General features: G+C 41.3%; 1 protein-coding gene across 1 annotated transcript in view; it reads left to right on the top strand.

Annotated features, from left to right (window-relative positions):
• The first annotated feature begins 567 nt into the window (after positions 1 to 567).
• Positions 568 to 24,770, top strand: part of LOC112565165 (parathyroid hormone/parathyroid hormone-related peptide receptor-like) — a 36,339-nt gene continuing 12,136 nt past the window's right edge. Inside the window, exons 1-4 of the mRNA XM_025240491.1 lie at positions 568 to 589; positions 19,586 to 19,691; positions 21,650 to 21,769; positions 24,395 to 24,546. Of these exons, the coding sequence (XP_025096276.1) occupies positions 19,598 to 19,691; positions 21,650 to 21,769; positions 24,395 to 24,546 (366 nt within the window). The 5' untranslated portion in view covers positions 568 to 589; positions 19,586 to 19,597. The remainder of the gene's footprint in view (positions 590 to 19,585; positions 19,692 to 21,649; positions 21,770 to 24,394; positions 24,547 to 24,770) is intronic.

The raw sequence follows: 24,770 nt of genomic DNA, 5'->3' as shown, positions 1-24,770 counted from the left end.
TATGTTCGTGGACGACAGTGGCGCCGACAGTGGCGCTCGTGTTGCACATCTGTTGGCGAGGTGTAAAGTGGAGTCGGTCTCGTTCACAGTTCACTGACAGGCCGTAGGTCTCTGATGTTGAGGCTACAGCAGCTTGAGTGAAGCTTTCAACGCTGATTCCATTCCTGTAACTAATGTTATTGTTGAACATTGGCAAGTGAACAGTAGGAGAGACCACCCTCCATCTCTAAAGGAAGTGAACACTAGGAGAGACCACCCTCCATCTCTAAAGAAAGTTTTCTGGAATCAGTGTGTGACAAGAGTCACTGGAAGTGTCATTGTTTATTGTCTTGTTGTCCTTGCTACGTGTTGGAGGCCGTGACACAGTGACACAGAACCTTGCAGACAGCTGTGGGGAAACAGTTGAGAGGATAATAATTTAGTCGTTTTCATCATCGACAAGTTTTAGTCTCGGCCAGTTGTAAAACAGTTTGAAACAAGACTGAACTTGATGTGCCTGAGTGTCTGAGACACAACTGCTGAGAGGATGACAGTTAAAAACATCGTTTTGCACTCCTCTGACTCACCCCTGTTGGAATTGGACGGAAAGGTGAGAAGGCTTTTACATAAAAAGGATGATTATTCTTGCACGAATGCTAAACATGTGTTTCCTCCATGACTGATAGTTTGAGCGTTGAACAGAATTAAACAAAGTATTTTTGGTAACGGTATCGCCCTACATATGGCACGTGACCTACAACTGTGACCTTATTCCATCCCTCTCTGTTTTGTCGCTTGTGTTCCACTCGCCTGACAGTGTCTGGAAACGATCTGCCAAATGTAGCCTCACCTGCTTTCTCACCTGTTCATACCGCATCCCTTCTACCTTCTACCTTCTCCTCTCCCTCTGTCCTTCCTTCCTCCCACTGTAGCTTTGCTACTCTCTACTTTGTCTCGTGTTTGCCTTCATCCTGTTAATTAATGTGTTTACGTATCTTTCTCCAAACCTCAAGATAGTTTAGCCGATGATTTATTTGAAAATATATATTTTTTTAATTTTTATATTCGATAATGTGTCACTTTTTCCGATAAATATATTTTTCCCTCTCCTTCTTTCTGTCTTTCTCTCTTAACCCTCAAGGGACGGGCGAAGGTGCTGCAACAGGTTGGCTGTCAAACGCAGTTTCTCCCCAGGGTGTTGCGAGTTTAGTGGGTTTACAAGCTCCTGTTGTCTGCGCAAATCTTCAAGTACATGTAGCCTTGTGGTCCAGCACCAGTGTCCCTTAAACAACAACCAAACGAGTCATGTATTTATTTATTTGTATGTTTATTCTGTTAATTTTTGTTTTTCGTGAATGGCCGGGCGTCCAGTTCTCAGTAAATGTCATTAACACAGAGTCGTGGGTTACAGTGATTACAGTAATTACATTTGATTACAGTTGACTACAGTTGATGACAGTACAGTCGTGAAAACAAGAGATGAGACCACTGCTGTAACACATTCTGAAAACAAAACTTCTTCAACACTTCATCGTGTAGCAAGATCTCTGCACTTTTATCTACGATGTGCGATGATATCCTTATCACTCATGTAGATGGTAGGCGGATTTCTCTGAACACTTTGGTCTTGGTAAACACTTTAACATCCAACCACCCTGCTCTAAACACTTGTAGCTTATCTTGCTGACACAGTTACCAACTACCCGCTCTCCCTGAACCTCTTCTCTCGATCCTTGATTGGACTTCACATTGATTCCCTAGGGTATATTAGTGTGAAGAGAGACTTCTACTCATCGTGCAGATGGCGAACAAACAGATCCTAGTGTCCTCTTTACCAATTAACGGTGGTGCTGAGGATAGTGTATCAGATGCTATGCCCCTCATCAATATGTCAACAGCCCTCGGTCTCATCTGTCTCCGAGTTTTTCTCTTCCACTTCCTCCAACTTCTTCAGTAACACTACTCGGCAATGTTGATGTTTGTACTCTTTGAAGATATACCTGTTAAGGTGAGTGTCAGATGGCCTTGTCCTCTACTTGCCTCCACTTTAGTCTGAGAAACAGAGAAGACTCACATGTTTCTTCTGAAGCAATTATCTAATTATCTCAGTGTCTTACTGCTTGACAGCCTTCACGCGCGGTGTTTATCTAAGGTTGAGTGTGAAGGATAGCTTCCCAAAAGACTTGTGTAAAGCCACCCTGAAGTATAGTCCACCTTCTTTAATACTTCCCGATGTACCCTGACACCATTGCAGGCTTGGATAAAGCCACTACCTCTCGAAGGTATGAGGCCGGTGGTTCGAGTCTCGGAATATCTTTCCTCGTCGTACAGCTGTGAAATAGATACTTGACTCCTTAAAAGGTAAAATAAACTGTAAATAGATAGATAAGATGGACGCCGTCATCCGTCATCGAATTCACCAAAGAATATAAATAATTCAAATCCACCAGTCAGCTCTCCTAAGACAGGGAACATTAAAAGCTTCGTGAATCATATAATTTATGTTTTGTTTGTGCTTGATAGTGTTTGACTTTTTTTTTCACTTTGAAAGATTTGAATGTGCTTTGCACTATAAAATAATCAGCGAAATATCACAACCAATTATCCAAACATCAGGTATCACAAGAAACAGAGAAGTTTGCCATCGACATCGGCAAAAGCAACTTGCGTTAAGTTTTACGTGCAGTGCTTTTATTTTATCTGTCTGTCTATCTTTCCTGACAACGATGCACTTTATCAGGAGGCCTAAAACAATTGTTTTTGTAAGAAATCAGCAGGCAGAGAAGTGTGTGGAAACTAACGGAGTGCCAGAGTCGACTTGCAAGCAGATTTATCGGAACAGTGCGCTGGAAGCTTTGTGTGTTTGTTGCACACAGGAGAGGTGTTCACACTCGGCAGCCTGCACGTGCAACACGCCAAACCGTTTTCCCAACATGGTGGAAGGCAATGAGGCGTGACCACGTGCTGGCACTCACAGGGTTAGGGACCGGAAAGTGTCTATGATTGCTGTGGTCACAGCTTGGAGACTTTCTTCTGGGGTTTCCGTGGTGATAACTGAGTAGAGATCATATTCTACCATAGTGTACATATCTCTGGATGTAGACATGGTTTATAGCCTGAGATGATGTTCTCGGTAATGAATGGTTTAATTTTACTGCCGGGACACTCAACAATTTCTTGAAAACATATTTTTTTGTATTTGTATTGTTTTACTCCATTTGTCATGAATTTGGATTGTCCTTACTAAGGTGGAAGTAAGCGGCTGTCAGCAGTCACCTGAGAACACGGTGTTGTGGGTTCGTGAGTAGAGTATATACTTTTTAGTTTATTTTACATTTTCCTGGCATGTTTGGAATGTCTTCACGAGCTATAGCTGCTTAGTTTTACCCAGTTTAATTTCACACTATTCCGAGTATTTCATGCTATGGTCTGGTAGATATTGAAACCCAAAAGCGGAAAACGATCCTCCATTGTCTGGAGGTCCTATCACTTTCCTCCATCAGTCCTCTGGCTTGCGGTCTTTTCTGGAAAATCGGCTTCACGGCCACACTTGGCATATTATCCATCGTCCTACAAGTGGGGATGGAGTTTCTTAAGACACGTGTCCACTGCCATGGCTCTAGATCAGGGGTCTCAAACTCATATAAGCATGTGGGCCGCAGTGGAAAGTAACAGCCAGTCAGCGGGCCGCACCACGAAAAGAAAATGTTTTTTCATTAAATTTTACGAACACTACTGTCACTGCAGTTAAATGCTAAAATAAAGTTTTTATAATTATTAAGTACATTTAGTGTAGTTTATTACATGCACAGGCAATTTAGTTTATTAAAATAAGTTGACGTTGTCTCTGTCACTAATAACGGGGGTAATTTTCACTGCGGGAGCACAACATACATATACACCGCGGACGTGGCCGAGGGCCGCACAAAAATGTTTCGCGGGCCGCATTCGGCCCGCGGGCCGCGTGTTTGAGACCCCTGCTCTAGATGGTTCAGGAACTTTTGTTTCTACTTATTCTCGTGTACTTACTGGTGGAAGTGTTATACAATCATTATGTGGAATGTAGGAAACTGCCATCGAAGCAACATTTTAAAGTGTAAGGAGACGCAAGTCTATCTAAACATTGAGGCAGATAACGGTGAAGGGGCTAAATTGTTATGTTTAGGTGCAAGGCAAAGGGTATCACATCCATCTGGCCTTGTCACCCTTCTCCTAACTCTGCCCTGCAGGTGATGAGATAACAGGATACGGCTCCATTTTTCTCCACCTAATGAAACTGCTTCATCGTAATAATTTTACCTGATAACTGTAAGCACAAGGTAGATGTTCCTATAAACTAACTCTCTGTCTAATGGAATATGTGAGCTTCCTTGGGACCAGCCATTATCAAACTGCTGCTCGAGCAGTATTTCATATTAACAAAATGAGATTTGTCATGATATGGCTGTTTCCTTATCGCCTTCATCGTCGCACGAACGTGAATATGTGGACTGATGTCTGTCTGCCGAGACCAACGCTTAGTCTGTTAGTCTCATCGAGATTAAACCAAGAATGTTACCAAGCCGGAAGCTTTGTGCACATCAGCCTCGTTCTAGTAGTTAACTGAAAAAAAATAATCGTCTGAAAGCAGTCCATTAATACAAGTTTGTGATTTGAGTTATCGTGGTGTAGAAAGGGGTTTCAGTTCCAATAGTGTGAGATGACCAAGACCAATGAGTATAGGTAGCCACGACCATACAAGACGCCGTGATGACATACAAACCTCGGAGGTAGGTAGAGGAACACTTACCATCGAGGGCAAAAATAAAGATCGACAAATGTTCTATTGTGGTTTCTGCTGGACTATACAATGAGACTAGGAGCAATGTCCCTTGCTTTCAACCTTTCCAAGGCTAACTGCTCTTTTCATCTGAGACCTCCGTGATTGTTTGATCATTGATTATCGTCGTCATCGCCATCACACCGCGGAACTGCCTGGCGTGACCCGGCGTCAGCGCGCGTGACTTGACGTTCCTCGAGCTGACCAGAACACGTTGATGGAGCAGGTACCCGGCTCTGGCCTTGGGGACACCGACATCTCGGGTTGCTGTGGCTGAGGGTCACCTGCTGACTCACCGGGAGCCTGCTGGGTGCTGTGACGTAAGATGCGTGCACGTGGCGAGAGGGGCTGATGGGAAGGGTGTGCGTTACATCAACAGCCCCGGTGTCCATGAAACTCTATCTTGATGGACGGAGTGTCAGCGGCAAAGACATCGGCAAATACCAGCTCGCAGAATCAGGCATGATGGTGGTGTTTAATATTAAAGGCCAGAGGAGATTACTGAAGCCATTTGCTGTGAAAACAAACTACAGGTGATGAGAGGAATACATGGAGACAGAATATCATCTGTTTCTCCTCCAACATTCTCCCCTCTGTCCGTGACTGTGTGCGTGTGAGCGAAAGATGAATGTGTATATATTTTTTTTTTTGTACGCTCAGTCCATGACAGTCATGGGCCCGGCAATGTCCTCCCTTGAAGACTGAAAGAAAAAAAAAAGATTGTCATGATTCTGTTCTATCTAACAAGCTGTTATGTCGCATTAAAGCTCAGCTTTGACATGTTAAACAAAACACATCTGACATGTCAGCTGTTATTTTTTCTTTCTTGTATTATTTCTGACTTCGCTTGGTTTTCTTTCGTCCTCTTTCCTTCAGTCTTTATTATTGTAGCGGCACGCAAATCCCTTTTAAAGGAAACTAACTAGAATTCAACAGTTTGCTGTTATCATGCTGTTGTTGCTGGAATGTAGAAGCAGTTTGTTAGCATTCTTTGAATTCTCCAAGCTGCGGTTGGCACTTGTTTATAATCTCGTGGGGATAGTACTTGGAAGAAAACCTACTTGCCAGCATCAAGAAGACATATAGATAAGGCAAGAGTGTATCTCTGTGACCTTTCATATCTTCACATTTATAGATGATAAAGTCAGACAGCCTCGTTTGCGGGAGGGCGATGAGGGAGAGAGCAGGGGACAGGGAGGAGAAAGTAGAGCTCAAGTCGCCATTAGTTTAAAGAACCTCCATCACTGCTCTTCTCGTCTGATGTATCCTCCTCTCGTCTAACCTTCGATTTAGAGAACAGTCGGTCCTCAGTCTGTGCCAGTAATTTGCCACTCGTTATAAGGTCTGTAACCCTGGAGGTTGGTGCTGTTGACTGTGGGGTAGACAGGGGGACAGGTGGCTGGCAACATCTCACCACATCCTCCCACTGGGCACATCAAACAGCTGATTTGACCAGCTGATTCTCCTGAAAGTGTCAAAAGTGGAAGAAAGGGGTCGTTATGGGTCTTCTTGCCTTTTTCTAGACACGATGAACCACTAACAATGACTCCCATCATGGCCACCATACTGTGTAGACTGACGATTGGAGGCGTGGTTGGTGAGGGTGATGGTGAGGACGCCAGGCTGGTAGATGGAGTAGAAGACTGACAGTTTGCTTGTAACAGTCGTCTGATAAAAATGGAGCTTGTTTAAATTCATATACTCTAAAATCTTTGTCTACCCGATTACACAGAGCTTTGGGTGTTGAACTAGATATGAGCCATCCTTCTGGGCCAGGAACAGTGTAGGTAATTAAAGCAACCCTATTTTTACATCACCTTGAGAACTCCACCCAACTTTACATCTTTAAAAAATATACCTGCAAGGTGAACAAACGATGGCCAGACTGGAGAGTGAGAGCGGGGGATGGGGAAGAGGGAAAGTGTAGAGAAATCTTCAAGACAGGGGCCTTAGCCTTAATAGCAAACTAACCGGCAAGGTGCATTTTAACCCCAAAAAAAGCAAAAAGAAAACTAAAAATGTGAAGAGATCCCTGACGTGAGTTTAGAGAACAGCACGTGCGCTGCACGTTACCTCGTGGAGATTAGCGATGATCGGGTATCCTCACCAAAATGCATCCCACACCTGGCACTGTACAAGAAGACGCATTCTTCTGTGGTCTCAGTGTTTGAATTAATTTTTCTCGCAACCATCAAATAAAAAAAGTTTGTAATGGACAGATAAACCTACAGGAAGCATCAAATGTTTATATGGAAAGAACTTTTGTATATTTGTCTCTGTCTGTAAATATTTGTCTATGTAGATTTTTTGTGTTGAATATATGTTGAATATGTCTGTCACATTCACATCTATGTATCGCCATCCTGATGTGGCAATACACGCATGTACCTGAGAGGACAGAGATAAATGTCCGAGAAAATCAGTAAACAAGAGACAGACCGAAACATGGGCGGACAGACAGACCTGAGATAAAGAGTTGAATGCAGACAGACAATAACAGAAGAACGATTGACGGAAGAAGGAGAGAGATGTGATTGAGAGGACAGCGATGACAGGGACGAGGAGGAGAAGACTAGCGCCTTTGATACCAATAGCGAGTAGGGAGGGAGAGAAGAAAATATTGCTCCAGCAGGTGTTCCTCCTCTCGGTTCCCCTAAATAAGCGGCCAGAGGCTGGCAGCAGCTGGTATCAAAGAACTGCGGCAACACCTCCGTGTGCTAAGCGACATTTAGCGTGTTGTGGATTATTTATAAGTGCTGTGAGAGACCTTTTAGTGTGCTGAGCGACCAGTTAGCGTGCAAAGCATCCATTAAGTGTGATTTTTGGCGTGCTGAGCGATTGTTAGCGTGCTGAGCAATCACATTTCATGATGAGCGACTATTTAGTGTGTTGAGCGACCACTGAGCAGGCTCAAGCTATTATTCACCACGCTCTGAATTATTCGACACATTGAAACTTTTAAAATAATAATTTTTTGTAACAACTTTCAAACGACAACATCAACATCTGTGTACAAAGTTATTATCTTCGTTTATTTCTCAACATTTTCAACATCGTGTTTTGTGTCCCGTGGGCGAGGCAGCGTATGTAATGTCTACTTCACTGGAAATTCGGACTTTGAAGGCTAACAACACTAATTTCTGCAATATTTTAGCGGGATTTTTGTTCGCCGAAAACAACTTTTCTTTGACTTTCTCTTATAACACCAACACACTTCGCCAAACATCTGTCATCAGACAAAATGTCGGCGTCAAAGAAAACAAAAACTAACCTCGGGGAGTATCACACCGACTTGTCTTATCGCTGATGTGGCCAAATTTCCTCGTTTAGCATCAAAGCAGCAGCAAATTAGACTCATCTAGACAGTTTCCTCCATTTCTCCATCCCTCCCTCATGTCTGCCGCCTGTGAATTCTGATGTGCGTTGACGGGTTGTAAGCCCCTGTGTTGGCGATCCCGACATCCTCCGACTCTAGTTTGCTCTTTCTCCAGGTCCAACCCCCCAACACTGTTTATTGTGTCATTATATCGCCGGGTTTTCCCCTTTAATCTTTTCTTTTTTCTCACGTGAAAGCAAAGCTTCTCATTACAGAGTAATTACTCGCCTGAAGAATTCCGATGCAAGCATCAAACAAGTTTCACAAAAAGGTTTCAAACATGATTAATCGCTTCTTCTCATAATGTCTTGTGGAATATGTTCATGCCTGAAAAAGCAATTATAATAGCATTTACGGCTGAAATAGTTGTTAAACTCACACGTGCCCACACACACAAAATAAAAATAAATGAAGCTATGTATGATATTTGCGAGTCGTCTGAGCGATTATTCTGAAAAAAAATCTTTAGAAATAAAATATGTATGAAGGAATTTACAAGAAACATTGTTGGTACTCATAGAAAACCACACGAACGCCTTCTCTCTAAATATTATTAATTGGTGTGAATTAGGAAGTGGAAAATTCTTAAATGGAGGATTGAATCCTATTCACACCAATATGACAGGAAGGTATCAAGTCTGAACCGTTAAGTGAAGACGTGGTCCTTGCATCGTCATGGCAACAGCTAGTGACAGAGTTTGGAACATAGAGACGAGTCAGGAAACTTTGATGAAGATAGTGATGTTATTGTGTTATGATGTAATTCTCGTTTCCTCGAGTATATAGGTTCAATAATCCTCTACTGGGTGCTCTGCCACTCAAGCCATGTTTGTGGGAAAGAACGAATGAAGGAAAGAGAGAATAAAAGAAGGTAATATTTCTTTGATTCCCGAAGCTGGGGTTATGAATCTCCGATTCACATTATTTTTTACACTTCTGTTGCTACGACAGAATTGAAGACGGAAGAAAGTAAAAAAGAAAGAAAAGAGCCAAACCAAAGTGTCATCACACTTATTTTCCCCTCCATCTCATTGCCTTTCATCTGAAAGGATTGCAGGATCAGTCGAAGTTAATTTCAGTTTAATCTCTAATCACCCTTCTACTTGAAGATCGTTTTGCTCACACAGCTCGAGTAGAACCCAGACTAGTGTAACTTAAACAAATCGTGTTCCATGCTAATCAGCAAGACTGCTTGGTTTATGACACAATGACACTGGCATTGGGTTGCAACTAAAATCTCCCTCTGACTGCTGGTGAAGAAGCTAATGAAGCCAATTAGCACGTGGAGGGAATACTTAGAGAACTCACTCACTGAGTTATGGATTTCTTTACTGGAGAATTGCATCTTGGCCGGCGCCTCGGCCTTTGGTCCTGAGCGGACTCCAGACTTTTGGAATCGACATTTGCAGGGAGGCTGGGGCTGCGTGGGAGTGATGGAAGAGGATGCCCTGTTGCGACGGATTTTATTTTTTTTATATTTTTTAATCTGACTGCAGCAGGAATGGAAAGGAATGGATGCACGCTAGAGATTCGTTTGTTGATTCTGTTGATTCCAAGGCTCTTCCTGCTCTGTATTTCTGTCGGAGATGGACGACTAAATGGTTACTCATTGGCTATCCGGATGATGGAGAAGGTGAGGGTTTCGGCAGTTGCATACATGGCGATGGGTGAGTGGGTGACGGTTTTACCATGAGGTTATAGGTCATCTGTCTTTTAATGAAATGAGAATGTCAAGATGACCTCTTACACAACAGGAACGTCGAAACCAAAGAACAAATAAAGACAAATGGAGAAAAGAGAAAGATCACAGACTGAATTTGTTCCACTTTGTGAAGTGGATTTGTTAATATTAATGTCTGACATACTTTCTTATCAACGGCTTTCGTGCTGTTGATATTTCCCTGATAAAAACAACATTGAAACACATTCAATAACAGATTCTGTCAGCACTTCTTTCTTTTCCTCCCTTCTCAGCACAAACATGCTTGAAATGTTCCTATTTTTCTCTTTCTCTCCTTATCTCTCTCTCTCTCTCTTGCTTTTTCTTCCTTTCATTCGCGGTTGAGTTAATACAGATTATTCAGACCTTCTGCTTTATTTGCTGGGTCTTACATCCCAAACAGAGCCTCATCCTTCACGCCATTTCTCCCAGACAAGCCATTTGTTAGCGAGACTGACGTCAAAGGTGTGATGACGTCAATGTTAAATGACGCAATGCACTGTATTTATCCCAGAGGCCATCATCCACCTTCATCGCCTGAACCTTGAACTTCTTGACTTCATAAACGTTTTCTTCCGGCGTGACGCGACACCCTCGTGACTTGCACGCACCTCATGGTGTACGTCACTCGGGAAGTAATAGTCTCTCTCCTTCTCACTCTCCCTCGATGTCTCACCTGAGAATATTTATATATGCACACATCCTTCTATGTGTAGAGGTATAAAGAGACTGTGAGGGTCGTCTCCCTTTCACTGACGACTCAACTGCAAACATTTGTGCGACTCGGTGTCCTTTGACATTTCGGTCGTCTGCGCTAGGAGTATAAAACTATGGGCAAGACACGAGAAGTCAGCAGTTCCATCTTAGTACCTCGTATCTCATTCTAAGTACACGTGTAAATCATGGCCCACGCTCCGATAACCTCTCACGCCGGGGGTGAGAAGTCTGAAGGGTGACAGGGAATGAGCAGAACTACCTCCGCAGTTGTAGATGTCAACAAATATTTTCTGCATCAGTAAATGTTTTCCTAGAGAAAAGATATTTCATACATCTAGGGAAGAAGGGTATACAACAGTGCCGATACACATATATCAATAATTTGTACATACGTATCTCGCTTTACATCGATGTGTATATAAAACTGTAAAGAGGTATGAACAAATATGCACCTGCTTCTGCATTTGTTTCAAAATAATTAGGCATCAGTCACAAGTATATACAACTGAAATTAGGCAGTGTGTCAGTTTGTCTGTTTTGTCTCCTGTTCATTACACATTGAAGTATTTTACAGTATAAACACATCTTCCATTCACATCACACATTTCTGGGTCACAGCGAGCTGAGCAAACTCGGGTTCCCTCATGCACGAGCAGACTGTAATACTAAATCTCATTTCCTGCATCTTCGGTACAGCTCTCCAATCCTCGACCGATTTCTGATGTCACTTCCGGCGAAATAATCAGATCTGGAGAAAGACGCTCCACAGAGAACCGTAGCCATGCATGGCTTCACACAATTAGTTTACACCAAGGGTAGTTACCACTCGTATTATCTGGAGTCCCGGGGTGACCGTCTCGGCGTAATAGTCGTTACCAAGGTGACGGCGTCAGGACGAAGCCAGAGCCAGCAAGCTGAAGGTACCCTGAAATAAATGGGCTCCACGGGTATTCATGTAACACACTTTGGTCGGAGTAAGTGTGGAGCAGGTTACGTAAGTAAGTAATCCAGAAATGTGTGATGTGAATGGAAGGGCTGAGTTTTTCTGAAGTACTTTCATAGACTGAACATTTTATCATGTTGTTTGTGGACTGTGAATATTTGCATATTGTGTTTCGCTCTCTCTAGTGCATTCTTCACCGAGCTACGAATGCAAAAACTCCAAAGAAAAGTTAGAGATTAATGAATCCACTTTGCCAGAAAATACATTTCCACACATTACAACTACAAAAGTTTAAAATCCGATTCATTTACTGGAAACTTTACACAGCTGTCAGAACCACTGTGTTTGATATAACACAACTTCCACTAACGATTGTTGTTCTTTCTCTCACTTTTTTATATCCTTCATTCTATTCATTTCTTTCTTTTTTCTTTCTGATTTTCTTCCCCAGTCCTTTATTTCTTTCATTCTTGCCTTCCTTTGCTTTTTCCCCTCTTCTACCTTCTGTCTGTATTCTCATGCTCACATCGTTTTGTCTGCTAGTTGCCTGATCCATCATCTCAATAAAAGACAAGGTTTATCGGCGTCTAGCGTGTGCCAGACTCCACTACCTGCCAGCTGTTGCTGGAACTATTCATCTCATTAAAACTGAAAATATTCAGTTCGGTACTTCAGTCAAGCAGCCTACCATATACTTGAGTTTCTTATCTGACGATCAGTTGGTCCTTGACACACTGCAATTATCATCGTTCATCACCATCATCGTTTTCAATCTTCTTTCAATTTTATTTCTTTACTTGCCTATACTTTTGTCTCTTTTTATCCTTTCCGTATAGTGCCCTAAAATTCACGGTGTATAGTAACTCTAGTAATTTTTATTAACTCTAATTACCTTGACATGTTTTAATGAGAAAGTAGTATAGAAATTATTTGTAATATGTCTTTCGTGTAATAGAATATAAAGCTATCGCTAGTTTTTGCTCACCTGCTCTGCCAAGCAATTACCAAAAAATCCCAGTTCTTATATTTTTGCAGTTGATACTTTCTTTTATTTATTTTTAAACCAAATTAAGTGGAAAAAATTCACGCTCATTGCATTCCTCTCTAAATCAGAAGCTTAGTTCTTGATTGAAGGACCTGCTAAATATTGTCCTAGAGCCCTAGGCTGGTGTTCTTTGCTTAAAACTATAAAGAATTCTTCGACGAATGGACATCATAGGCAAAAACCAGAGAGAGTTCTTTTATGGACTTGCCTTTTTGTACTTATTTAGTTTATTTTTCTTTATGTCCTCTACTTATTTCGCTTTCATTTAATATTTTTATGTCAAAGCAGCCCCTGTCTTTGTGCAACAAATTGCATTTAAAGTGCTGTTTAAAGTGTAATCTGTAGTTTCTTCTTATATTGAGGCTTGTCGCGAATTTCAACAGAAAAATCAGCTGCGGTATTCAGAAAAAGGAAAACGCCTTCAGCACAGATTGCTTGTGATGTTCATCGTCTGCTTCTGAATTGAAAATTGATTGCAGCAGAGTATTCAAACCATTTCCATTTACAAACCCACCCATGCCTTACAGGAACGGTTCTGATCGTTATACTCAGATGATGAGAAATATCATATTCCGCTTTGAAAAATGGACAGGGCTCCCTACTTTTAAACTGTCACAGCTGACATCGTGAAATTTCCAGAATCAAATCTTCTGTTTCTCATGCAAGAAACGTCACGTGAGTATCCTAGCTGCTATCCTTCATTGGTTGCTATAGTTACTGCAGGACAAAGCTGTTTTCAGGTCTGATAGCAGATGCTTCTATTTTCTCCTTTTAGACTCCAGCACTTCTTTATCTCTCCTTCTCTCTCTCAAGTCTCGTTCTCGGCCTAACACTGGGATGTGTAAATCTCGGAAAGACTCGTTCACGTCGGTGAGACCGAGACGATGTCGGCGATAATCTGATGACAGCACACACGCTGCTCACCTGAAACTATCGCACAGTCTCGGAGTCTGATGGCTACATACACCTGTCAGAGGAATGGCATCCCCCTCCCTGCTTCCAGACGCTTACTGTCCGCACAATTATCTTAATTTGGCTTTGATATTTACACAACGTCTGTGAAAACGGTGGTTGTTCTTAATTTATTTACTTTCCTCGTAAATATTAATCCCTCTAATTATTTATATTAGACATAATTCACTTAAAAATTCCCTAGGACTACAGAGATAAACTTCATATCTGATTTAGAAAAATATTTCCGCTGGCACCATAATTAAATGATCGTGGGTTGTGGAATAAATTGTGCTTTCCCTAAATTTTGAAGAGAGAAGATGGCATAGAGCTTGATCTACAGGTGGATAAATCAGTTTTTTTTAATTAATTTAAATTAATTAATTTAAAAGTTGGACATGATACTATCATGTACAACTTTTAAATTTTTTAATAAATAAAAAAATTATTGTTTTAAAATCAAAAGCAAGAAAAGGATTGTATCTTGACGGGGAAAAAACCTTGTGAAGCAGATGAAGATAACAATAGAGATGAAAGGTAAGATGAAGTCAGGACGTGTTACTAGAGACAAAGCACAGGCGCAATAAAGTAGACCTCAGAAAAGTCTTTCTATGATTTCACCTGACAACGGTCCACCCAGAGAAGGAAGAAGCGGAAATTGGATGAGACAACTCGCTAAGTCCGAGATGACGCTAGGCAACAGGATGAGCTCAAGCGGGATAACTCTCCGTCCCTTGTCGGCTGTGGATTCTCTTCAGTGTCATTGCCGTTGACATCTTTGTAATTCCTCCGCCAACGTCTTCATGAATAAAATGTTTTTGTCAGTGAGTCACATCCGTCGTAGACAACGATCAGTCTCCATGCTTTCATCTTCTGTCCCTTCCATCTTGTGATGGATTGAATAATGGGTTGATGTCGCACTACATCCTCATTGAGCTTTGATGTTTATAAAAATGAGAATAAACATATTTTACGCATATTTCCATGTTACACCTTTCAAACATGTAATGTAAAGAAATTATGTTAAAATTATATTTGAATTTAAACAATTTAAAGAAAGAAGTCGCACGGTGCAAATTCAGACAATTCCTTGTTGTTGCCAATGTTTGGCCAATGTCCAGCAAATGTTTAGCCAATGTTTAGCAAATGTTTTATTTCCCTAGTGGTGATAGAGGGAGCCATCTTCCTCGTCGACGGCTGTAATTTTTCATTCAAACCGCCATCAGGGAACAAAGCACACCCACAGATTGCAAGCTCAGCACAAAGGCAGGATGCAGATTGAGTGTTATCATCTCTAGGGAACAGTAGGTGTTAATCCTGTTAAAGACCTCCCCGGCACCAGGCTAACGTTTGTTTAAAAGCAGTTGCCGCTTCCGTTAGAAAAGAAAACGATTTGAAGAGAGACGGTGCTAATGAGACATTGTGTGATGGCCGTGCACTCGTTGACTTCCATCAGATGTAACGGTAATTATTTCAACATCACATTAAACCCTGCTTTCCCTGTCTGCCTCCATCTTGCTGGTATGGCTACAGAAGACTTTGTCCAATTTTTGTTCTCGGCCTGTGAACGGTCGGGTGGGCGGATAAACTAATCAGCGGTATTAGCACTCCTCGAGATTAAATGGAATGACATCAATGTGAAAGAAAAACGAAATCTTTGGAGGAGAGAAACGCAATCAACAGTTTTAGTTTGTAAATGTGTTTGTCTGTCTTTAGAAACGGACTGCTTTGTTCGATGGGGAGGACTTCTGTCACAGAAATTCCTCCTACACTATTCCTGCGCATTCCTGCAGCGCCACCTTTGTCGCTTAAGTGAACCTGGAAGTAAGAGTGAGTGAGTGAGTGAGTGAGTGAGTGAGTGAGTGAGTGAGTGAGTGAGTGAGTGAGTGAGTGAGTGAGTGAGTGAGTGAGTGAGTGAGTGAGTGAGTGAGTGAGTGAGTGAGTGAGTGAGTGAGTGAGTGAGTGAGTGAGTCCATCGTGCCTAACAGACTCTCACGCTTTCTCCTCGCCCAAAGTAATCATTCGTTGTAATTACGTTCCTTGAAACATTATTTTCTTTTTAGTTGTTCTTCTTTTCTTCTTTCCGTCTTGCTTCTCTAATAACCTGTGCAGGGGTGCATTTCTATGGTTCTTTTATTTCCCCTACCATCTGGCACAAACGACGGCTGAAGGCAGCAGTGTGCTGTCTAACTGGTCACATTTTAGTCCTCCATCAACCCTTCCTCAGCTGGAAGCCTCCCAGCAGTCGCTCACCTCAGCTGCTGCACTAACAGGACGCGCACACAAATCATCAGGAGTCTCCATTGTTTATGTTATCCACTTTTTCAAAATCTGAGTAAATTTTGGCTGTCTCTGTTGCACGCTTTTTAGGTGAAGGGGATTCCTGTACTTTTCAGGATAAAGGATAAAAATAGTTTTTACAGTTATTTGGGAGTAAGATGTTAGAGATAACAGAGCCAGTTATTTGAGAGGGTGGTACTCATCATCTCCTTCTTGCTGTCATACTCATACATCTTTCTCAACCCTCTATAAAACCAGTTACCTATTTCCGACAACTGAGTCGACCAAAGAAAGTTCAGTGCATCACGCGGGTATCGAACCGTCATTTCTCCGAGTTGGAACGCCTGTGTTTTAACCCCACCTGTGCTCACCTTGCAACTTGCTTTTCTAACCCTGTTCACTGGATCCAAAGGACTGGGATCTTCTTAGGTGTGCAACTCGATAACGGAAGAGGAATATTTACCCAGGTTTGAGGAAGTATTAAATATCTGTTAGCTTTACCTGTAAAAATCTGCACATGACTAGTAGTTTACTCCATATATATATACATACTGACTTTACCAGCAGACATCCACAAAACGACTGACCCGTTCTGTTTCTAAATCCTCGTTTATTCAGGAAACATATTGGCAAAGTGCTGCTGTACCAAGTAAACGAAGAAATGCAAGTTTGTGTCCTGAAGATCCCTGATAAGACATTCTACAAGACCGTGTGTGGATATTCAAGCAAAGCAGGAATCATAGACAATTTAAAATGTGTGTGGCATTCATTGAGTGTGCAGCGCCAACGAGATGTGCAGGACTTATTTTTTTTATTAAATCAATCCCTTCTGATTGCTTTGAGTTTGTTTGCGTATCGTCCTCCCTTGATATTTCTGTGGCTTACATTGGGTCCGAACCCGGGCGAGTTGCTGTGAAGAAGACGTCCAGGAACGTTTCTGGATGATTCCACCAAACATCGTAAATCAACTCTCAGCCGGGGCCTGGCATACAGGGCTAACGAAGGGAGTCCCATCTGATAGGCGAGAGTTTTGTGGCCCTAACCACGCGCCTTAGTATAAGCCAATAAAACGAGGAGGACTTTAATGGCGGCTTTAGCGATTCTCTCCTCCTGTAATAGAGAGGTGTTTGCTGCTAGCCTCCCTTGGCCTTTATAGGTGTCTGCGCATGCGCGTACCCGCTGTTAAATTCGCCTGTCGGGCAGTCTGTCTGAGTGTCAGCGTGTCTGCACTTTTATCTTTGTCATCCTTTTGTGAATAATTTCCTGCAAATAGATTTTATTACTTGTGGCATGAGAGTAATTTAATCGACTGCGACTTAGTACATCTTTGTTTATGTTTACGGGTTACTGTTTTGGAAAAGACTTATTATGTTCATGCTGATGTTTACTATTCAGTTCATGTAGAGTATTGGCATGTGTATTGCCCGTTCAGTATATCTAAAATGTTCACCTGTTTTCTTCAGACAATTCAATGCAGACAGCGAGAACACACTAACACACATTTGAAAAGAAACTTTAAATAAAGTTTTCTTTTTCTGCAGCATTGCCTATTGTCATCTTAATCATGTTGACGATAAAGATAAGCTTAAAATCAGATTGCTTTCATCAGCCTGGAACCTTGTTCCATGTTTGACCAGAGTCTGTTGCTATGCCAACGAGACTCTACAATCTGTGAACACAGCCATTGGTCACTTGGATCCCTGTGTTTGCTGAATAATTGTGTCCTACCCAGAGGCCTCTCTGTCTCAGACATGGCAAGGACAAGAGGGAAGTCGAAGGATCTGGTCTGGACGATCCAATGGATGAAGTCCAACAACTAGTTCCCGAATTGTCAGAACGAGACCGAATTCTTCTGTAGACCGATCAGGCTTAACAGATGGTTTGTGTTGTTAGAACTTTAGTCAAATACTTTTTTCAACTTGAAAATAATTCCGTTGGCTGGTAGTGAAAACGAGTCCCCGGTCTCAAGTGGCAAGTCGACTAGTCACACCAGACTTACCGAAGTCGACGCCTTTGAAGCCGGGGAGTCAGGTTCGAGACCTCACAATCACACCAGCCCAGGGCTTGCTTTTATGTTCGTAAATAATACTTTTCATCTTGATGGGTCTAGAGAGTGGTTTGAAGGTCTGTCTGGCATGAACTGAGCATAATGGAACATTTGCCCAGCAGCAAGCTGTTAAACTAGTCATCACCGTGACTAACCCGTCATTTCAGTCTGTTTTTCTTTCCGCCCTTCACATTCCATTCTTTTTAGGCACTTTATAGCGATATGAATGGCAATGATTTCTGTTGTTTATCAGATAAATAAACGGGGTGTTCGACCTATCCCAGAGTCTTTTTTTCTGCCACTGATTTTGTGAAAAAAAGCCGCCATATTACTTGCTCGCTGTTTCCTATTCTCTCGCTCCGTTCCTCCATCTTTATATCTCTCCTTCCCTTCTTTTTCCACACACACGCACATGCATCAGTACGATTTCAAACTACAACTATTTATTAGCTTCATTTTTCATTTGGAGTACAAGAGTAAAGATAATAAACAAAAACAAGGCAATGGATGCTGACCACAATCTATGACCGCGCCGTAGTCGAAACAAATACTCTGACCACATTCTTGTCACATCGTACTAACAAACAGACTAACACACACACACACATGTAGCCACTTTATTTAATAGATTTTTCTGCTTGGCAGTATTTACTTTTTAGACCTGATTATTTTGGGCGGTGGTTGTTAGCTTGTTTTTGGTGGTTGTTGTTGTTTTGGCTAAGCTCTATAAATATGCTCCAGAATTTATTTTCCTTTTACCCAAAGTGACAACTTTGAAGACAGAATTCCTGATACTCATTCACTTTTCGGCGGTGACTTTGGCTGCTTGCCCACTCAATTTACTTATTATTACCAGTTTAGAAAATAGCGAAGGTGAGGTATTGGAAAAGCTGTGGAAAACAAGACTCCACTTGCTAGATGAATTTGTCTAGACATCGGATAGCGACTCGCTTCACAGATTATTTTATTGGAGGGATACATTTTGTAACATCTTCGTGTGTGTCCACAGAAAGTTTGTTTTATGTGTTTTGTGGGCAGAGATGTGAGCCCATGTTTAGCTGATTGCATGTTCAGGAAGATAAGTCATCTGTCTGTGGAGTAATCAGACTTATCTGTCAGGAACTGGCGAGAGCAGTCATTTTTCAAGTCTTCTCTCTTCCTCACTGTTTGTTTGCTCCTTCCTTTCTTTATTTAATTTTCTGTTGCATGTTTTGTTTGTGCTTCTTTGTGCAACTTGATATGTTTCTGAATATTTTTTACTAATTCCCAACCCTGTACAAGTCGTGTTGGTGTACACCATAAATGAAGAGCAGTTTGGCTAAAATAATCTGTTTCCATTTTAAAATGTATTATTTAATTTTTATTTTGATTGTAAAAGGTCCTGATATATTGTACTATAAATATTTTCTGTGGTAAATATATCCAGGCTACAAACTCCTTGACATATTTCATATTTTCCCCTCTAGTGTTGATGCAAGAGAGGTCATGGGGTCAACATTGGAGGAAAGCCATATGTTGTGTAGGGGTTGATAGTGTGGAATGTGAACATCTGATGCTGTCCCATTGCAGGTGCTAAGCGGCCCCAAGCTGTGTTATTAATGAATATTTAAATGATTTCCCAGCTGCCAAGACTAAAACGAAAATAGCTTGCCAAGTAACATAAGCACAACATTCATTGTCCTAACATCCAGGACCTCTCTGGTTCCAGGTGGTCAACCTCATGGATGCCAAAGAGCAGATCAGAAAACTTGCCAGGGAAAAAGAGGACTGCATCGTAAAAGTGATTAACTATCACAACACGACCTTTTATCTAGGTAACTATCATTATCTTCTATGTCGTCATCGTCATTAACATCATCATCACCATCATCATCTGCCTCTACCAAAACTACTCCCTCACCAAACTCTCCTCAGATGCGGATGCCGAAACTTAAAAAGGAGGAAACCGGCCCTTTATTGTTATTTACAAATATGTGGTTGGTTCTGAGTGTCTGGGTGTAAATAATGTCCACAACTAACTTCCACTCGCCTCAGTCAACTACAACCACACAGCATCCTCAGTGACAAGGAGTTTATTTATCGGAGGGCGCAATCAACGGATGGTTTGAGAAGGGGTCACGGCTATGTCATCTTAGATAAACTAAGAGAATTTACTCCTTGAGCCATAACCAAGTGCCTGACCTGAGCACGATAAGGGTTCATTAGGCAGAAAGCTGCTTCCAACCCCAGACTGATTAAGAAAGCAGAAGAGACTTTCTCAGGACTCCTGCGTTGAAACGTGGATGCCTGGGAACCAGCAATCGCTGTGATTTGTGTGTTTAACCCAGTCATAGTCTCCAACCAGGGGCGAAAAAAACGAGATTTTCTGGTTATCCTATAAGTAAAATCATCTTGACAAAGAGAATATATTCCTACACCGCCTTTTCTCGCTCTTCAACCAATTGTGGGTAGCGGGCATCAGAAGGTTTGTAGTCTCTTGGTCTTGGTATTTAAGGGTTTGGTAGGATGAAATATATTTTTTAATGATTAAGTACAGTTAGTGCAAAAATGCCCCCAGATTTGAATGAATATCTCCTTTCTGTTTACAGTCTTACCAAGCACAGAGATAATTCGAAAAGATGAGATCGTTTCTGCGCAAAAACACCTAATTAACAATTAGTTTCGATTTTCTCATTGGCTTCACAAGGTAGATGTATTCATGGACAAGTCGACATTGGAGATGTCTGTGTTGTGAATATTTCTGTGTCTGCGGTTGCAAGTGTGTATCTTGTATCCAGGTTTGTGGAGCTAGTAATTAGCACCAATTACTCACAATTTAAGACCTAGAAGCTTCGTTTCAGTTGTTCATACCAGATCATGGTTACGGTTCAAAAACTGCACAACGCGTGTACAACAGGAACAAAGATTCAAAGAAAGTAAAAATAACAAAGAAGTTTGACAAATTTAAATGAGGACTTCAAGAATGGACATGAAAAATGTTTTCTCCAAAACATAGCCAGACTGTTGGGTGGAGAGAGAGGCATTGCTGACGGACGAAGCATGGATGATATGTGGATAGAAGAATTGAAGAAAATAGTCGTAAAGAGTAAAACTAAGAATGGATACATGATAAAGACATTGCATCTGCCACTAAATTTGAAAGAGGACCGAAACAAAAGCCAGACATGGAGTCGAGCCTCCACTCTGTCCCGCGGTCGTCCAATAAAACTGTCCAGGCTGCCCAGGTACAGGTTGGCACTTTATAGACTCGTCTGAAACTCGGAGCAGGCGCTGCCAACGGATTTTCGGGACTAGTGGTCTTGAACAGTATTCCTTCTTCCGCTTGCGAATCTTTCGTTTCATACTCGAGAGCTCACCCTCCAGGTCTTCAAAGATCGATGCGCCATCATTTATTATCCTGGCGCCACATTTCACATGGGTAGACTCACATCATCGACAACGATTAGCTGGGCGGTAAAAATGATACAATCTGATGTAAAATTTAAAAAAAAAAATGTTTGAATTGATTTGCATGAGATATGTAGGTAGACAGATTTTTTTTATTTTTTTCGTCCTCATATCGTCATCGTCACTTTTCTTTCCGTCCTGTAATGTGCGAGTTAACCATCTACACACTCTAACATTTGAATGGTTAAGTGTTACAGCTTTTAATTAACACTCATCAGCATTGTCATTAACACTTCACTGGCCAAATCCTTCATCCAGCCTCCAAGCTTGAAGGTATCTGTAAGTTTTTTTAAATATTAGTTGTCATCTTGTGAACCATTTTCAGGGTCTAAAAAGCTGGAATGTCCGTGGGCTTGGGACAACATCCTGTGCTGGCCTGCAGCGCCCCCTGGAACCATACAGACTCAGAGATGTCCACACTACATCCACGGCTTCGACACCAGCGGTAAGAATTCATTCAACAGTAGTACTGCAATCATCATCATCATCATCATCATCATCATCATCATCATCATCATCATCATCATTGTCGTCGTCGTCGTCGTCGTCGTAGTCGTCGTCAGACAAGTGCAGTGCAGGATTATTTTTAAATAGAGAGATTTGGTCTTGAGACTATTTTAAGGTTGATAAAGACTTCACTTCGGAAGATATGATGAGGATAATTGTCTTGCAAGATCAGACCTTAGACACTAAGGTATAACAAATATCGGTATAACAAAGTGGTATTTAGTAATTTATTTTTATAACTGCTGTTTTACTTCAGCCTCGTTGCAAACAATCATCAAAAGATCTTAGTAACCCACATGTTGCTGCTTTTTATTTTTCCAAAAAAAGGAAAGAATTTACCCTTGGTAGACATCTCAGTCTTCACCTAGCAGTTTTAAAAAAACTAGGTTTATGTTTGCTTGCACTTTTAAAAAAATTATATATTTAAATTGCACTGTGTTCGCGAAGTGCACTCCCTGTACACTTATTATCAATGAGTGAAGACGACGGCAATGAATGTCTGATGGTCCCACACCAGGTTCTCTCTGTGAATGCGGTCAGACAGGCTCATGGCAACAGCTCAGAGACCGACCTGGGTTTACTTACATTTTACAGAGTTTTTGTTTTTTGTCAGATGTCAGCTGACCCCACTAGGAGTGTCTTTATCTGTGCAGGAGAGATACCATCTGGATGGGTGAAGAAAACAAACTATTTTTATGTGGTTTCACTCGCCAAATCTTTGCTGAGGAAGCCACAGTGCATCTCAAGATCTGGGCTCACCCTTCTTCCCTAATTCTTGCAGACAATATTAGTTCTCTACTTGAACACGATGGTTTAAAACAGTTAATACTTGTAAACACAACTGTTCCGTCAGTCACTATCAACTACAATTTACCCAGTAAAACAAGCCAACAAAAGTATAGCTTTTTCCCACAGATTTTATATTTATTGCTCTTCATAAGTCTTCTGCAAGCAAATATCACTCCAAGACTACAGACACCAATATTAACAAGCAAGGTAAATGGCTCAATACTTGGATGTAGGTGAAGTAATTCGAGGTGTCTAGAGAACAGGATGTGTAAGGTTGGATAAAGGTGACAAAGAAAGTACCTGTCTGTATAAATAATTAAATAAATAATATATAAATAATAAATAAAAAATAATAAAAATAATAATAAATAATGGAAGATTCTCTACTCAAAACCTGAAACCTGCTCTGAATTGTTCACTCAACCCATCTTCCTGTACAAAATACTGATTATTCAGGTAAAACATTTTAAACACCTGCGAGCGATCGTGTTAGGATAACGAGAAGGATAAAAAATGTCGGGACACTCAGCTGCAGACAATTTCCCTAAAACATCAAAGTCGACCTTTTATGATTTTGGAGCAGACAGCCGACATGTTGCCATGAGACATATCTCTCCGCTCACTGGCTGCAATGAGGACGAGAACAGCTGTTGATGGTGGGACGCCTCAGTGATGGTAATTAGATGTTGGTGGAGTGGGATTACAGGCTAATGGCTTCCGGTCTTCACCCGATGTTTTTATTCATGCATGCCTCATAGGATGCTAAAATGATTATAATTCAAAAGTCAACTGGGGTCTGAGATCAGCCAGGTGTCATCTCCATCTTTAATGAAGGATAAGACTGATAAATATTCACCTTTTGGGATTCGTTTTAATATGAGTTTATTTTGGTATGAAGCAAGAAAGATTGGAAGCTTACCCAAGAGATTTTTAAATGAGAAAATATGTAGGAGAAGAGTCTGGACAGGAGAGGAGGGAGAGGCCGGACCTGATGTACAAAGATCGATCTTCTGTCTACTTACCAGGCTGCTGGTGTGTGGTGAGAGGCTAAACAGTACTCATCAGTCCACATTACTTTATAATAATAAAACACTGAGTCTCTCTGGAGCCCATGGGAAGGAACTGAAGGTCACAAACATGAACAAAGAGAACTGGAGAATTTCTCACAAATGAAGAACAAAGAAGTTGTATTACTTGTCTGCTTCATTGCAGTCGAAGTTCGTGATGGACATCACTAATGGAGTCATTGTGCAAGCAGCTTCCCTTCTGTCTCTAGCGATATTCTGACCTCCAGAACATTGCTGCAAAGATTTGTTTCTATGTTTTCTGTGTATGTAAAGTGATTTTGTGGGCTTTGTGATGTTTTAAAAGGCATTATTTTGCGAAGTTTACTTTAATTAAATCATCCAAATACCACTTAAAATATCACTTTTATTTGTTTTCATGACAAGCGTTATTGAAGTTGTTGATCACATTAAAAAAGAATATATTTATTTATAATCTAAGGAATTAAAAAAAAGTTACATTTTATGTATTAAACTGGTTAGGTGTACATAAGACATGTTGCTATTGTAATCTTTAAAAAGCCGCTGACAAAACTGTGATATGAAGGCACGAACCTGGATACGAATACATATACTTTCAACTACAATCTCTAGATTATGTTTCTGTTACATGATTTGTTGCTTTGCACGTGATTAGTCACAACAAAGGGAAATTTATCTTTGCAATAACAAAGAGCACATTTTGTAAACTGTTTCTGTCGTGGTTGTAGAGAATGCTACCCGGTACTGCACAGAGAATGGAACCTGGTTCTTCAACCCACTCACCAACACTTCGTGGACAAATTATTCTGGCTGCTTCGTCAACGGCTCTGTTTCAAACATCAAGGTGTACAGGCCATACAGGAACATCACAGGAATAGCGGTGATTATGCCTCCCTCTCTCTCTCTCTCTCTCCCTCTCTCTCTCAATCTCACAGCCTCTGCATGGCCACCCACATTCTAATGTCCACATCAATGATATTTAATGTCCCTTAAATGAAATAGAGAGGGAAGAAAAATTCCCTGGTAACAAGATTGACACACTGGACACTCTTTTTGACAGCCGCCTTAAAGCTGTAATTGTTCGAGCTCTCAGTCATAGTGTAT

Source organism: Pomacea canaliculata, linkage group LG5 (assembly GCF_003073045.1).
Source record: "Pomacea canaliculata isolate SZHN2017 linkage group LG5, ASM307304v1, whole genome shotgun sequence".
NCBI classification, from domain to species: Eukaryota; Metazoa; Mollusca; class Gastropoda; order Architaenioglossa; family Ampullariidae; genus Pomacea; species Pomacea canaliculata.
The sequence above is the reverse complement of the archived record's forward strand: the minus strand, read 5'-3'. Positions and strand labels throughout refer to the sequence as shown.